General features: G+C 46.4%; 1 protein-coding gene across 1 annotated transcript in view; it reads left to right on the top strand.

Annotated features, from left to right (window-relative positions):
- Positions 1-11064, top strand: part of GASK1A (golgi associated kinase 1A) — a 60293-nt gene extending 49229 nt beyond the window's left edge. The window contains exons 3-5 of the mRNA XM_007505244.3: positions 5454-5576; positions 6431-6534; positions 8733-11064. Of these exons, the coding sequence (XP_007505306.2) occupies positions 5454-5576; positions 6431-6534; positions 8733-8967 (462 nt within the window). The 3' untranslated portion in view covers positions 8968-11064. The remainder of the gene's footprint in view (positions 1-5453; positions 5577-6430; positions 6535-8732) is intronic.
- Positions 11065-12839: the final 1775 nt, after the last annotated feature.

The following is a 12839-nucleotide window of genomic DNA, read 5'->3' as shown; positions in this document are numbered from 1 at the left end:
TTTTGCCTCTACATTTAGGACTTTATAATCCCCTGCTTCACCTGAGTCTTACCTCTGCACCTGACTCTGATTCTTACATTAGGCAGATCTCTAGCCAGTGTAGTTTAGGCAGCTAAGTGGTTCAGTGGATAGAGTGCCAGCCCTGGAGTCAGGAAGACCTGAGTTCAAATACTGTCTCAGACCCTTCCTAGCTCTGTGACCCTGAATAAGTCACTTAGCCACTCAGTTTCTTCATCTGTACAATGAGGACAATAATAGCACTATCTCCTCCCTGTGTGACCCTGAACAAGTCACTTAAACACTATATGCCTCAGTTTTCTCAGCTATAAAAATGAGGATAATGATAGCACTACATCCCAGTGCTGTGAGGATTAAATGAAAAAATAGCTATAAAACATTTTGTAGACCTTAAAGTACTTTCTAAATGCTATTATTATGTTCTACAAAGCCCTGTGGTTCTTTGCCTGGCTGTAGTACCTTATAAAATCAAGACCTCTTAGGAACTGGAAATGAGCATAATCTTAAAGAACCATCCTCATTTATTTATTTATTTATTCTCCAGTGGAGGAAACTGAGACCTAAAAACATGAAGTGACTGTTCATGGTTAAGGAATGAAAAAACGTTTATTTAGTTATTACTGTGTGCCAAGCACTGGGGATGTAATAAGAAACGCAAGATAGTCTGTTCTCAATGAACTCATACTTGTATTTTGGGAGATAGCACAGAAAATCACGTACATAGACATAGTCATAGACATAGACAAAGACATGGACATGGACATAGATATAGATATGGATATAGACAGAAAAAGACATGGGCATAGGCATTGACATTGACATTGACATTGACATAGACGTAGGTATGGACAGAGATACCAGTGGCTCAGGGTTCCTGAAGCTGCCTAAGTAGGGCAGATCTCAGTGTTAAGTTAGGAGGACAGATGGGAAGACCTAATGGTCCTCTATCTTATTAGAAGGATTGTGGTTGGTGACTTCCACTTCATCCAACTGCTACACATGGCCATGCTGTTCTTCCTGCCTGGGAGATGGAGTCTGGGCAGTCCAGGGTTGAAGGAGGATAGAAGAGAAAAGGATGAAAAGCATCCCATGGTAGCTCCTCTCTCTTAGTTGCTCTAGATCTTTACCTAACTCTCATAAGTCATAGAATGTGGAACTCAAAAGGTCCAACTTCCATATTATAAAATTAAGGAAACTGAGGCTCAGATTGATGGTATACTCATCCCATTTGCACAGTGCAATTCTTCTCTCAATAATTCTTCCTCCAAGAAAGTAGAAACTTGGGGCAGCTAGGTGGCTCAGTGAATTGAGAGCCAGGCCTAGGGATGGGAGGACCTGGGTTCAGATCTGGACTCAGACATTTCCTGGCAGTGTGACCCTGGTCAAATTACTTAGTCCCCATTGCTTAGGCCTTTCTGCTCTTCTGTCTTAGAATCATTTCACAGTATTGATTCTAGAACAGAAGTTCCTTTGGAACTAATACTTAGCAAATCTACTCTAAACAGAAGGTATGAGTTTTAAAAAAGAGAGAGAAAATGGAAACTCAAACAACCTGAAAGGGGTGGATACTAAACTGGAAAATAAATCATTAGGAAAAAAGTTGGACTGAGTCCTTTTTGGCAGCTCCAATGTACTGCTAAAATAGAACTCATTTCACAGGAAAGGTGGAGGAAGGCAGGGCAAAGAAAGAACTAGAGAGCAGAGCAGAATAAGCCACTGGGTGACTGCTTCAAACCAGTTGCTTTTCTGGTATGCTCAGATTTCTGAAGGAAATCTGCCTTTCAAAGAGTGATATGTTGCTTTCCACTTGCAAGACATCTCTTCCTCCCTTATAAATATGTGGTCCATATCTGCAAATCCTAGTAGAGAGCATAAAAATATTGGCAAAGTGTTGGGTGGGGGAAGAGGGAGGGAGGGAGAGAGAGAGAAAGAGAAAAGGCAGAGGAAAAGAAGGCAGAGAAAAGCAAGAGAGAGACAAAGGAGAGAGAGTTGTGAAGATAGCAAGAATAAAAGAGAAAGAAAAGAGGGAGAGAAAGAAAGGAGAAGAGAAAGGACCGAGAGAATGAAGAGAAACAGAAATAAAAACAAGAAGAAAATGAAGAAGAAAAGAGAGGAAGAAAGGAAAAAGGAAAAGAGAGAAGGAGCGAAAAGAAAGGGGGAGAATGAAGAGAAACAAACAAAAATAACAAGAATAATAGAAAGAGAAAGAAAGGAGGAGGGATGGAGGAAAAAAGGAAGGGTGACGGAGGACAGGAGATGAAATCTAGAAGACAGATAGGGCATTGAGCTTGCTACTTTTCAGGGCAATAGAGAAATCCTATATTTGATGAAGGATGCAATGGGCATTTGTCCTGGACCAGGCATCTAAGGCTTCCACCAAAGAAAGGCAAAGAATAAGATGGCGGAACCACAAACACACCCAATGGTGGTGGTGTCATGGTGGCATCTTTGTTCCCAGAACCTAAAGGAGAATGGTGGCTGCCAGGAGGAGCAGGATTTCATCTCTCGCCAGAGGCAGTGGAGTCTTGGCTGGCCTGCAGACATGCTGTGTCCTGGGGAGGGGCCTTCTGGGTCTTCACTGTTTATCTATTGGTGATGAATCATGCTTGCCACTTGCTTCCTGGGGAAAACTTGGAAAGGTTCCACTTTGAAGAGAGAAGGCCTGCCAGGGCTCACCTCTCTGGGGGGAGGCACCGTCTAGATTTCTTGGGCTTGCAGAGAATTTTCCAAAGTTTCATCCTCTTGTATTTGCATAAACTCCAGCCAAGTTCAAATCCCTGCTTTCTGCCCCTTTCCCAGCTGTCCAAACCTTGCTGTTTTCTCCCCATGCCACCAGGCAAAGAGAACATCAGGATCTGCCCACAGGAAATACATTCATTATCCTCCTGCTTACAGAGAGTCTTAGAAATGAAATAAGGAGTAATGCAGAGAGCCAGTGCATGACTTGCTGATGATTTCTACTGACTGAGCATTCAAAGCAGTGTTTATTTTTTGGGCTGCAGGAAAGGACATTTTCCCTAATTGCCCCACTTCTTTGAGGTGTGGAGGTGATGCTGAACTCTTTTTTCTCTTTTTGAAACCTTACATTCAGTCTTAGAATCAATACTGGGTATTAGTTCCAAGGCAGAGGAGCAGTAAGGGGTGTGTAATGGGGGTTAAGTGACTTGCCCAGGGTCACACAGCTAGAAAGTGTCTGAGGGAACAACCTCCAGGAAGTGATGCAGAGCGAGAGGAGCAGAACCAGGAGAACATTGTACACAGAGACTAATACACTGTGGTATAATCGAACGTAATGGACTTCTCCATTAGGGGCGGTGTAATGTCCCTGAACAACTTTCAGGGATCCAGGAGAAAAAAAAAAACACCATTCATAAGCAAAGGATAAACTATGGGAGTGGAAACACCGAGAAAAAGCAACTGCCTGAATACAGAGGTTGAGGGGACATGACAGAGGATAGACTTTAAATGAACACTCTAATGCAAATACTATCAACAAAGCAATGGGTTCAAATCAAGAAAACATCTAATGCCCAGTGGACTTACGCGTCGGCTATGGGGGGTGGGGGGGAGGAAAAGAAAATGATCTATGTCTTTAACGAATAATGCTTGGAAATGATCAAATAAAATATATTTAAAAAAAAAAAAAAAAAAAAAAAAAAAGAAAGTGTCTGAGGCTAGATTTGAACCCCAGATCTCTCATCTCTCAGCCTGGATCTTAAACCACTGAGCCACTTTGCTGACCCCAATACTGGTCTCTTCAGGGCTATTGGGCTAGAAGGTGATAAATTATATGTATTGTCTTGGTCCATCGAGTGTCTAGGGTGAAGAAGGTGGCAGTGCCTCCATTCCCTCACCTGGTCAGACCACATTTGGAATACTGTGGTCAGTTTGAGTGCCCAGAGGAATGTGGCCAAGCTGAGGAAGGACCTTGAGGCCATTCTGCTTGAGGAATCAAGGAGCAAAGGGTGATCAGGCAGAAAGTTTATATTTTGAGAAGAGCAGATTTAAGGGTGGCGTGTAGGAGCAAATGTCTAAAGGACTGGCCTGGAGAAGGGTAGACTTTGCATTGTCAGGGCCAGAAAAGAAGATGGAGACCATACGGTCCATATCTTCCTCCTTCATTTTGCAGAGGAGGATGTTGTGGGCTGGGATGTGAAGTGATTAGCTCCAGCTTGTCACAGTCTAGACAATAGATGCTTCTCCCCCGCTTAATTTTGTATGGAAATGTTTAGGCCGGTCTCTTCTGAGTAATCGTCACCCCCCTCCCCGCAATGTAGAGAGATAGTATGGAATGATAATGTAATAAAATAATTGTGGCAGTGGTTTGTCCTTTGTCTTTGAAGAAGACCAGTGCCATCATAGCGCCATGTCTCAACTTGTGCATGAATTGGATTTAACTAGAGGAAGAACTGTGGGAGCGGAAACACAGAAGAAAAACAACCACTTGATCACATGGGTTGATGAGGATATGATTGGGGATGCTGACTCTAAGCAATCACCCTAGTGCAAATGTTAATAATATGGAAATGGATCTTGATCAATGACACATGTAAAACCCAGTGGAATTGTGCATCGGCTATGGGAAGGGGGTGAGGGAAGGGGAGGGAAAGTCTTGTAACCATGGAAAAATTTTCTTAATTAATCAATTAAATAAAAATTTAAAAATAAAAATAAATAAAATGAATTGGATTTAAGCAAGGCAAAGATGAACAAAGATATATTATAGTCAGTATTGTAATGTCATAAAATGATCACGTATGGTAGGATCTCAAATTACGGGAATTCAACACATGAATTCAGCAATATGTGACTGGCCATCAAAAAGAGGGACAGAAAAATACAGAAAACAAAATGTTTTAATTACGCACAGAATCTGCGCCATTTCCCGGAGGAGTGGAAAGTCTCCCAGCAGTTCTCCCAATCACACTCACTCTTGCTCTGAGAAGCAGTCGTGTGAGTCATTATTATATTGTTTTGTGCCAAACGCTTCAGCATCAGTCTGTACCCAGAATCCTCACTGGTGACCAGTCAATTCTGCATCAGGGCAGATCTTTGGCTCATGAATGCCATTTAGTTATTAATGATGGCCCCAAAGTTTAGACGTGGGGATGCTGGGAGCTCTGATGAGCCCGAGGAAGGTCGTAAAGTGCCTCGGTCTATAGATTTATATGAAATACTTGTTACAAATGGGGATTGCAAATTATGCACCATTTTCAGCTTACCCAAAGGGTCCTGGGCCATAAAATGAGGGGATGCCATTGCAAGGAGAAAGCTATGAACCCAATTCCCAAAGGTGTCCTCAGTGGGGCAGGGAAGACCTGGGACGGGAGGAATGTCCAGGTGTGGATGCCCACTAGACAGTGCTGAAACCTAGAGCAGCTGCTTCCCAGACTCCGTGGAGGCTGGGCTTCAAAGGACGGTGCCCTCTCCTCCAGGTCCACGACCGCCTGGATCGCTACTGCTGTGGTTTTCAACCCGAGCCATCAGACCCGTGTCTGGAAGAAAGACTCCGAGAGAAATGCCGAAATCCAGGCGAGCTGCTGCTCGTCCATATACTGGTAGGTTTCTCCTGTCCGCTCAGCCTCATCCCTTCTGCAGCTGGCTTAGAAGACAGGATATCAGAGCAGAGGATGTCAGGGAAGCACACGAGGGGCCATCGAGTCTCTGTTAGGAGGACTTCAGCCCCTATGTAAAAGGATGACCGTGGTAGAGACCTGCCACCTCCTGCTACCCTGGGCAAGTTACTTGACCCCAGTAGCCTACACTTCCTGTTCTTCCACCTTGGAACCAGTACCAATTCTTGGAAAAATATCAATTCTAAGATGGAAGGCAAGGGTTAAAAAAAAGATAGAAGGCTGTATTTGGAATTTGGAAAGACCTGAGTTCCAATCCCCCAGCAGATACTTACTTATTGTACGATTCTGGTCAAGACATTTAGATTCACCTCAGTTTCCTCATCTGCAAAATGGGGATAAAAACAGCACTAACCTCCCAGAGTTGTTCCGAGAATCAAATGAGGTAACTTGTGTTAAGTGCTACATAAATACTAGCTAGTATGATGAAGACAAGAACTCATTGATAATTATTCTTTTTCAACCCCTTCCTTTCTGTCTCTTAGACAGAAGGACGATGGGTAGGCAAAGGGAGTTAAGTGACTTACTTGCCCAAGGCATGCAGCTAGGAAGTATCCGAGGCCAGATTTGAACCCAGGAAGATAAGTCTTCCTGACTTCAGGCCCGACACTCCATCCACTGTACTACCCAGCTGCCCCTACTGGTTATGACGATCAAGAGAGGCTTTCATAAGGAGCAAAGGAGAGTATGTCTGTAAAATGCTTTGCAAGCTTTCTTGTGCTCTATAAATGTGGGTTGTCATTGTCGTTGCCCTTGTAATCCTTCCACTTCTCCCTGAGGTCCGGGAGAGTGACCCGTCTCGCCTGGTATACATCGATAATGCTGGCAAACCCTCGCACCCAGAATCCAAGCTGAATTTCAGGCTGCTGGAGGGCATTGATGGGTAAGTTCAGGGGTGTTGCTGCAGGAAGCATGTAGAAAAGATTAGACGTGTTTTGTTTGTCCCACAGGACATAATCAGGGCAATGGACAGAAATTACATAAAGGCCAATTTCTGTTTGATGCCAGGAAAAACTTACTGACCATGAATGCCGTGGTGGAAGTGGCTTGGGAGGATGTCTTGGGAGGTGGTGAATGATTCCTTCCTAGAGACAGCCAAGCAGAGGAAGGAAGGAGAGAAACAAGAATTTACTGAGCTCACACTACGCACCAGCATAGTGTGAAGTGCTGGGAGCAAGTATGAGCAGAAGAAAGACAGTCCCTGCCCTCAAGGAGCTTACAGGAAGAGTTTGGGTGGTCCCTTGTTGGGTGTCATGGCAGGGATTCCTGTTGGGCCGGGGTTGGGCTTGCTCCATTTCAGTGCTGACATTCTGTCATTCTAAGGACTTACTTGAAGGCTAGTTTGCCTGGGCTGCCATGTTCTCTCTGGCTTAAGAGTTGGAAAAGATATTAGCGATGGCCTGCGTGAGTAAATGGGGGCCTCCCCCAACAGACACAGAAATCTGGCCCTTTCAACCAAATGACATTGTTTCCGATTTTCTCTTTCACTGGCCACTAGAGTATGAACCCTCCTTAAAGTCTCCTGATGTCTCCATTTGTACTCCACTGGAAAAACCGGTTTGTAATCCCTTAGATCAGAGGATTTAGAACTGGAAGGAACCATAGATACCTTCTGTCCTTTAAGAAGTGATCCAGAAAAGTCCTTAACTTAGTGAGCAGTGTAGTCAAATGTCCAGTAGATACTCCTGGAGAGAAAGGCTTGCTGCCCAGGTCTTGTTTGGATATGTTCTAGGTACTAGGAGCATGAGATTTAGACCTAGAAGGGACTTCTGAGATGGAAAAGTCCAACCCCTTCATTTTGTAGGTAGGGAGACTGAGGCCAAGAGAGAGGAAGCCATCTAAAGGGTTGTATTTCATCATGGGTGCCATTTTAGGAAGGACATTGATAATCTGGAGAGCATCCAGAGGAATGAGTTTGGCATGGTGGAAGCTCCTGAGCTCATGCCATGATCAGATAAAGGACCAGGGCATGTTTGCCCTATAGAAGAAAAGGCCCAAGAGGAAACATAAGAGCTGACTTTTAGTATCTGAAGGGTTGTCATGTGGAATGGGGTGCTAGAACCGCTCTCTTGGGCCAAATTAGGAATAACAAATAGAAACTGCAGAGCAAGCATTTGGATTTGATGGGAGCCCTCTTAATGATTTGAGCTAACAAAAGTGGAATTGGAACCATTGGGAGAAAATAGTTTTCTTCCCCCCCCCCGGAGATTTTCAAGAAAAGGCTAGATGATGTATCTATGGGTTTTTGTTTTTTTGGTTTTTGTTTTTAGGTATGGGTTAGACTAGATGATATCTGAGATCTAAGATTCTATGATTTCGTGACTTTCCCAAGTTCATATTGGTAAAGAATTGACGGAGTCAAGATTTGAAACCAGGACCTCAATTCTAAACCCAATACTCTCTCCATTATATCCCTACAATGTCTCATAAGTCTCTTGGAGGTAGGGACTGCCTTGGTTACTTACATTTGTGTATAGTCATTAGTACAGTGCTAGGCTTTCATTAAACATTAAATAAATACTCTATATGTCTATCTATCCATTCATCCATCTATCCATCTCTCTCTTCATCTATCTATCTATCTATCAATCTATCTACCAATCTATCATCCATCCATCCATGCATCCATCCATGCATCCATTCATCTCTCTCTCTCTCTCTCTCTCTCTCTCTCCCTATCCACATCTATCTATCTATCTATCTATCTATCTATCTATCTATCTATCTCTCCATCTACCTATCCACATCTATCTATCTATTTCTCCATCTATATCTCCATCTACCTATCCACATCTATCTATCTATCTATCTATCTATCTCTCCATCTATATCTCCATCTACCTATCCACATCTATCTATCACCCTCTATTGCACTTACTAGTTCTGTGACCCTGGGCAAGTCAACTGACCACTCAGAGCCCAAGTTTTCCCATAGGTCCATCAGCACCCACTTCCCAGCATATTTGGGTGACAATGCTTTATAAGCCTTAAAACATGAATGTGAGTTCTTGAGATGTCCACAGTCCCTGAAACTCTTTTTTGCCTCCTTTCTCTTCTGGGCACTGGGGTCACTTCCTGCAGATTTCCTGAGTCGGCGGTGAATGTGCTCGCTTCTGGATGCTTACAGAACTTGCTGCTGAAATCACTGAGGATGGACCCAGAGTTCTGGGAGAGCCAGGGTGGGCAGCAGGGCCTGAGACCTTTGCTTCGCACCATTGAGGGGAGAGGACGGATTCTGCTGGAATACATCCGGGGACACAACTTAACTCTCTTTAGGGAAGAGGCCCAAGAAAGGGATGGGACGGTACTCACCTGATGAGTGCTGGACTTTATGGTGGAAAACCAGGAGAATGGGCCTGCAGTCATCCTGAAAATGGGCTCTTCATCCTGAAAGGTACATTTTCTCAGGGGAAAATGGAATATGGAAAAAAAACCATTGGAACACCCTGCTCTCTGCAGAGCCCCTGGCTGAGTGGGACAAGGACTTTCCTAGACTACTGACCCCACAGCCACCTTGGGTGTGGGATCTTTATCACCTGCCCCAGCTGGGACTCTGGTCACTCCCCCAGGGACGAGCTTCCCCTCTTCTGACATTTGCAGGGATGGTGCATCCAGGAGATGCAGCTTTTGAGTTCTTGAAGGAACTTCCCACCCTCTGGACACCTTCTTAGCACCTTCTTCCTGCTAGGCCCAGACTCTGAGGATACAAAGATAAAATCAAAATATTGCCTGCCCTCAAGGAACACTTTCTGGCTCTCGGAGCCAGATGCTGGCAGCTCAGACCCAGAGCTCTATGGGGCAGCCCATCTCCCGTGGGCGCTGTCTGTGTGGATGCCTGAATCTGCATGGCCTTTGAGTATGTGGCTTGGCCTGAAAGGAGGAGAGTTTTAACCTGTGCCCTCCTAGATCAGAGGCTCTGAATGGCTCTGGGGAGAAGTCCAGTCCAGGCTGTGCAATGAAGAGTTAAGAATGATTCATTTTTAGAGTCAAATCTTTCGGTGATTGTTTAGACGTGAGAGCTGCCCCTGTTTTTGGTTGTCATTTTAAACTGACAAGGGAAACAGCTTTCTAAGCTTTGGCTGTCATGTTTCTGTAAGCATTCTCATTTCCAGTCCCAGCTGCTCCATTTATATTCCAAGAAATCATCTGTAGCAAACAGCCCTTTGGAAAGACTCTCTCTGCCACCCCCACCTTCATCTCCCTTTCTTACCCCAAGAGCTTTTCTTGCTTTGGTTCTTTGAGGGCCAGTGATCTCCCAGGGGAGCTGCACCTCTCAACAGCACCCATCCAGGTCCCAGTGACTCTTCCTCTTTGTAGATGGTCTCTGAGGGCTGTTGGGTTTGAAAAATCCATCCCACTGCAATGACCTTATTGAGGAGTCTCTTCTGGCCCTTGGAAAATGGCGGCCATCCATCTCTGTTCTACATGCATTTGGGGTTTCTCGTGGCTTAAAAGTAAATGATTCAGGGTGGATCGAGAGCCAGGCCCAGAGGCAGAGGCAGAAGGGTCTTGGACTTAAATCTGGCCTCAGACATTTCCTTCCTAGCTGTGGGACCCTGGACCAGGAACTTCATCCCAGGTGCCTCGCTTTTACGAAAGCTTTTCTGCCTTGGAACCCCTTGATTTTAAGAGAGTGAGTAAGTTTCAAAAGAAAAGTAAATGATTCACCACAGCAACAACAACAATAATAGACATTTTTATATATGATGTTTGCAAAGTACTTTCCCCTCATTATCTCATTTGAGCCTCACAACAATCTTGTAAGGAAGGGTATTACAAGTTATTAATATCCTCATTTAACAGATGAGTAGACCAAGGCTCAGAAACAATGAGTGACTTGCCCATTTCCATATGACTAATATCAGGCAATATTGAACCCAGATACTCCCTTACAGTATCCCTGTGCTGGGCTCACTCTCATGGATAGAATGGATAAGCTTAAAAGCAGGGGTTTCTTTTTTATCTTGGGATTCACAGACTCCTTAGGGGACAAAAATGGCATCCTTATTTTCACTAGCCTCTGAAATGAGGCATTCCCTTTCATTTTTTGAAAACATGACTTGAACCATAAAAAATAATTAAATTGAACCACCAAAAAAATGAGTCTGCTGTGAGGTCCACAGGCTTCTCCAGGATGCCAGAGGGGTCCACGAGACACAAAAGGTTAAGAACCTCTGCCTTAGTGAATGTGTACTCTCGCAAAAGAATCCCTTCTACACTACCAACAACCAGATGAATGAAGGCAGCATTCAAATAAAAATGATTAAATTAAAATTGAATTAAATTAAAATAAAATAAAAAATCAATAAAAGGCAGGCCAACACAGCTGACAAAGCTGGGGCCAGAGCTTGGCAAAGTAAGAGCTCGGGTTTCCTCTCCTCTCCTCTCCTCTCCTCTCCTCTCCTCTCCTCTCCTCTCCTCTCCTCTCCTCTCCTCTCCTCTCCTCTCCTCTCCTCTCCTCTCCTCTCCTCTCCTCTCCTCTCCTCTCCTCTCCTCTCCTCTCCTCTCCTCTCCTCTCCTCTCCTCTCCTCTCCTCTCCTCTCCTCTCCTCTCCTCTCCTCTCCTCTCCTCTCCTCTCCTCTCCTCTCCTCTCCTCTCCTCTCCTCTCCTCTCCTCTCCTCTCCTCTCCTCTCCTCTCCTCTCCTCTCCTCTCCTCTCCTCTCCTCTCCTCTCCTCTCCTCTCCTCTCCTCTCCTCTCCTCTCCTCTCCTCTCCTCTCCTCTCCTCTCCTCTCCTCTCCTCTCCTCTCCTCTCCTCTCCTCTCCTCTCCTCTCCTCTCCTCTCCTCTCCTCTCCTCTCCTCTCCTCTCCTCTCCTCTCCTCTCCTCTCCTCTCCTCTCCTCTCCTCTCCTCTCCTCTCCTCTCCTCTCCTCTCCTCTCCTCTCCTCTCCTCTCCTCTCCTCTCCTCTCCTCTCCTCTCCTCTCCTCTCCTCTCCTCTCCTCTCCTCTCCTCTCCTCTCCTCTCCTCTCCTCTCCTCTCCTCTCCTCTCCTCTCCTCTCCTCTCCTCTCCTCTCCTCTCCTCTCCTCTCCTCTCCTCTCCTCTCCTCTCCTCTCCTCTCCTCTCCTCTCCTCTCCTCTCCTCTCCTCTCCTCTCCTCTCCTCTCCTCTCCTCTCCTCTCCTCTCCTCTCCTCTCCTCTCCTCTCCTCTCCTCTCCTCTCCTCTCCTCTCCTCTCCTCTCCTCTCCTCTCCTCTCCTCTCCTCTCCTCTCCTCTCCTCTCCTCTCCTCTCCTCTCCTCTCCTCTCCTCTCCTCTCCTCTCCTCTCCTCTCCTCTCCTCTCCTCTCCTCTCCTCTCCTCTCCTCTCCTCTCCTCTCCTCTCCTCTCCTCTCCTCTCCTCTCCTCTCCTCTCCTCTCCTCTCCTCTCCTCTCCTCTCCTCTCCTCTCCTCTCCTCTCCTCTCCTCTCCTCTCCTCTCCTCTCCTCTCCTCTCCTCTCCTCTCCTCTCCTCTCCTCTCCTCTCCTCTCCTCTCCTCTCCTCTCCTCTCCTCTCCTCTCCTCTCCTCTCCTCTCCTCTCCTCTCCTCTCCTCTCCTCTCCTCTCCTCTCCTCTCCTCTCCTCTCCTCTCCTCTCCTCTCCTCTCCTCTCCTCTCCTCTCCTCTCCTCTCCTCTCCTCTCCTCTCCTCTCCTCTCCTCTCCTCTCCTCTCCTCTCCTCTCCTCTCCTCTCCTCTCCTCTCCTCTCCTCTCCTCTCCTCTCCTCTCCTCTCCTCTCCTCTCCTCTCCTCTCCTCTCCTCTCCTCTCCTCTCCTCTCCTCTCCTCTCCTCTCCTCTCCTCTCCTCTCCTCTCCTCTCCTCTCCTCTCCTCTCCTCTCCTCTCCTCTCCTCTCCTCTCCTCTCCTCTCCTCTCCTCTCCTCTCCTCTCCTCTCCTCTCCTCTCCTCTCCTCTCCTCTCCTCTCCTCTCCTCTCCTCTCCTCTCCTCTCCTCTCCTCTCCTCTCCTCTCCTCTCCTCTCCTCTCCTCTCCTCTCCTCTCCTCTCCTCTCCTCTCCTCTCCTCTCCTCTCCTCTCCTCTCCTCTCCTCTCCTCTCCTCTCCTCTCCTCTCCTCTCCTCTCCTCTCCTCTCCTCTCCTCTCCTCTCCTCTCCTCTCCTCTCCTCTCCTCTCCTCTCCTCTCCTCTCCTCTCCTCTCCTCTCCTCTCCTCTCCTCTCCTCTCCTCTCCTCTCCTCTCCTCTCCTCTCCTCTCCTCTCCTCTC

The sequence above is a fragment of the Monodelphis domestica genome, chromosome 5, assembly GCF_027887165.1.
Source record: "Monodelphis domestica isolate mMonDom1 chromosome 5, mMonDom1.pri, whole genome shotgun sequence".
NCBI classification, from domain to species: domain Eukaryota; kingdom Metazoa; phylum Chordata; class Mammalia; order Didelphimorphia; family Didelphidae; genus Monodelphis; species Monodelphis domestica.
This window is presented reverse-complemented; position numbering and strand designations above follow the sequence as displayed.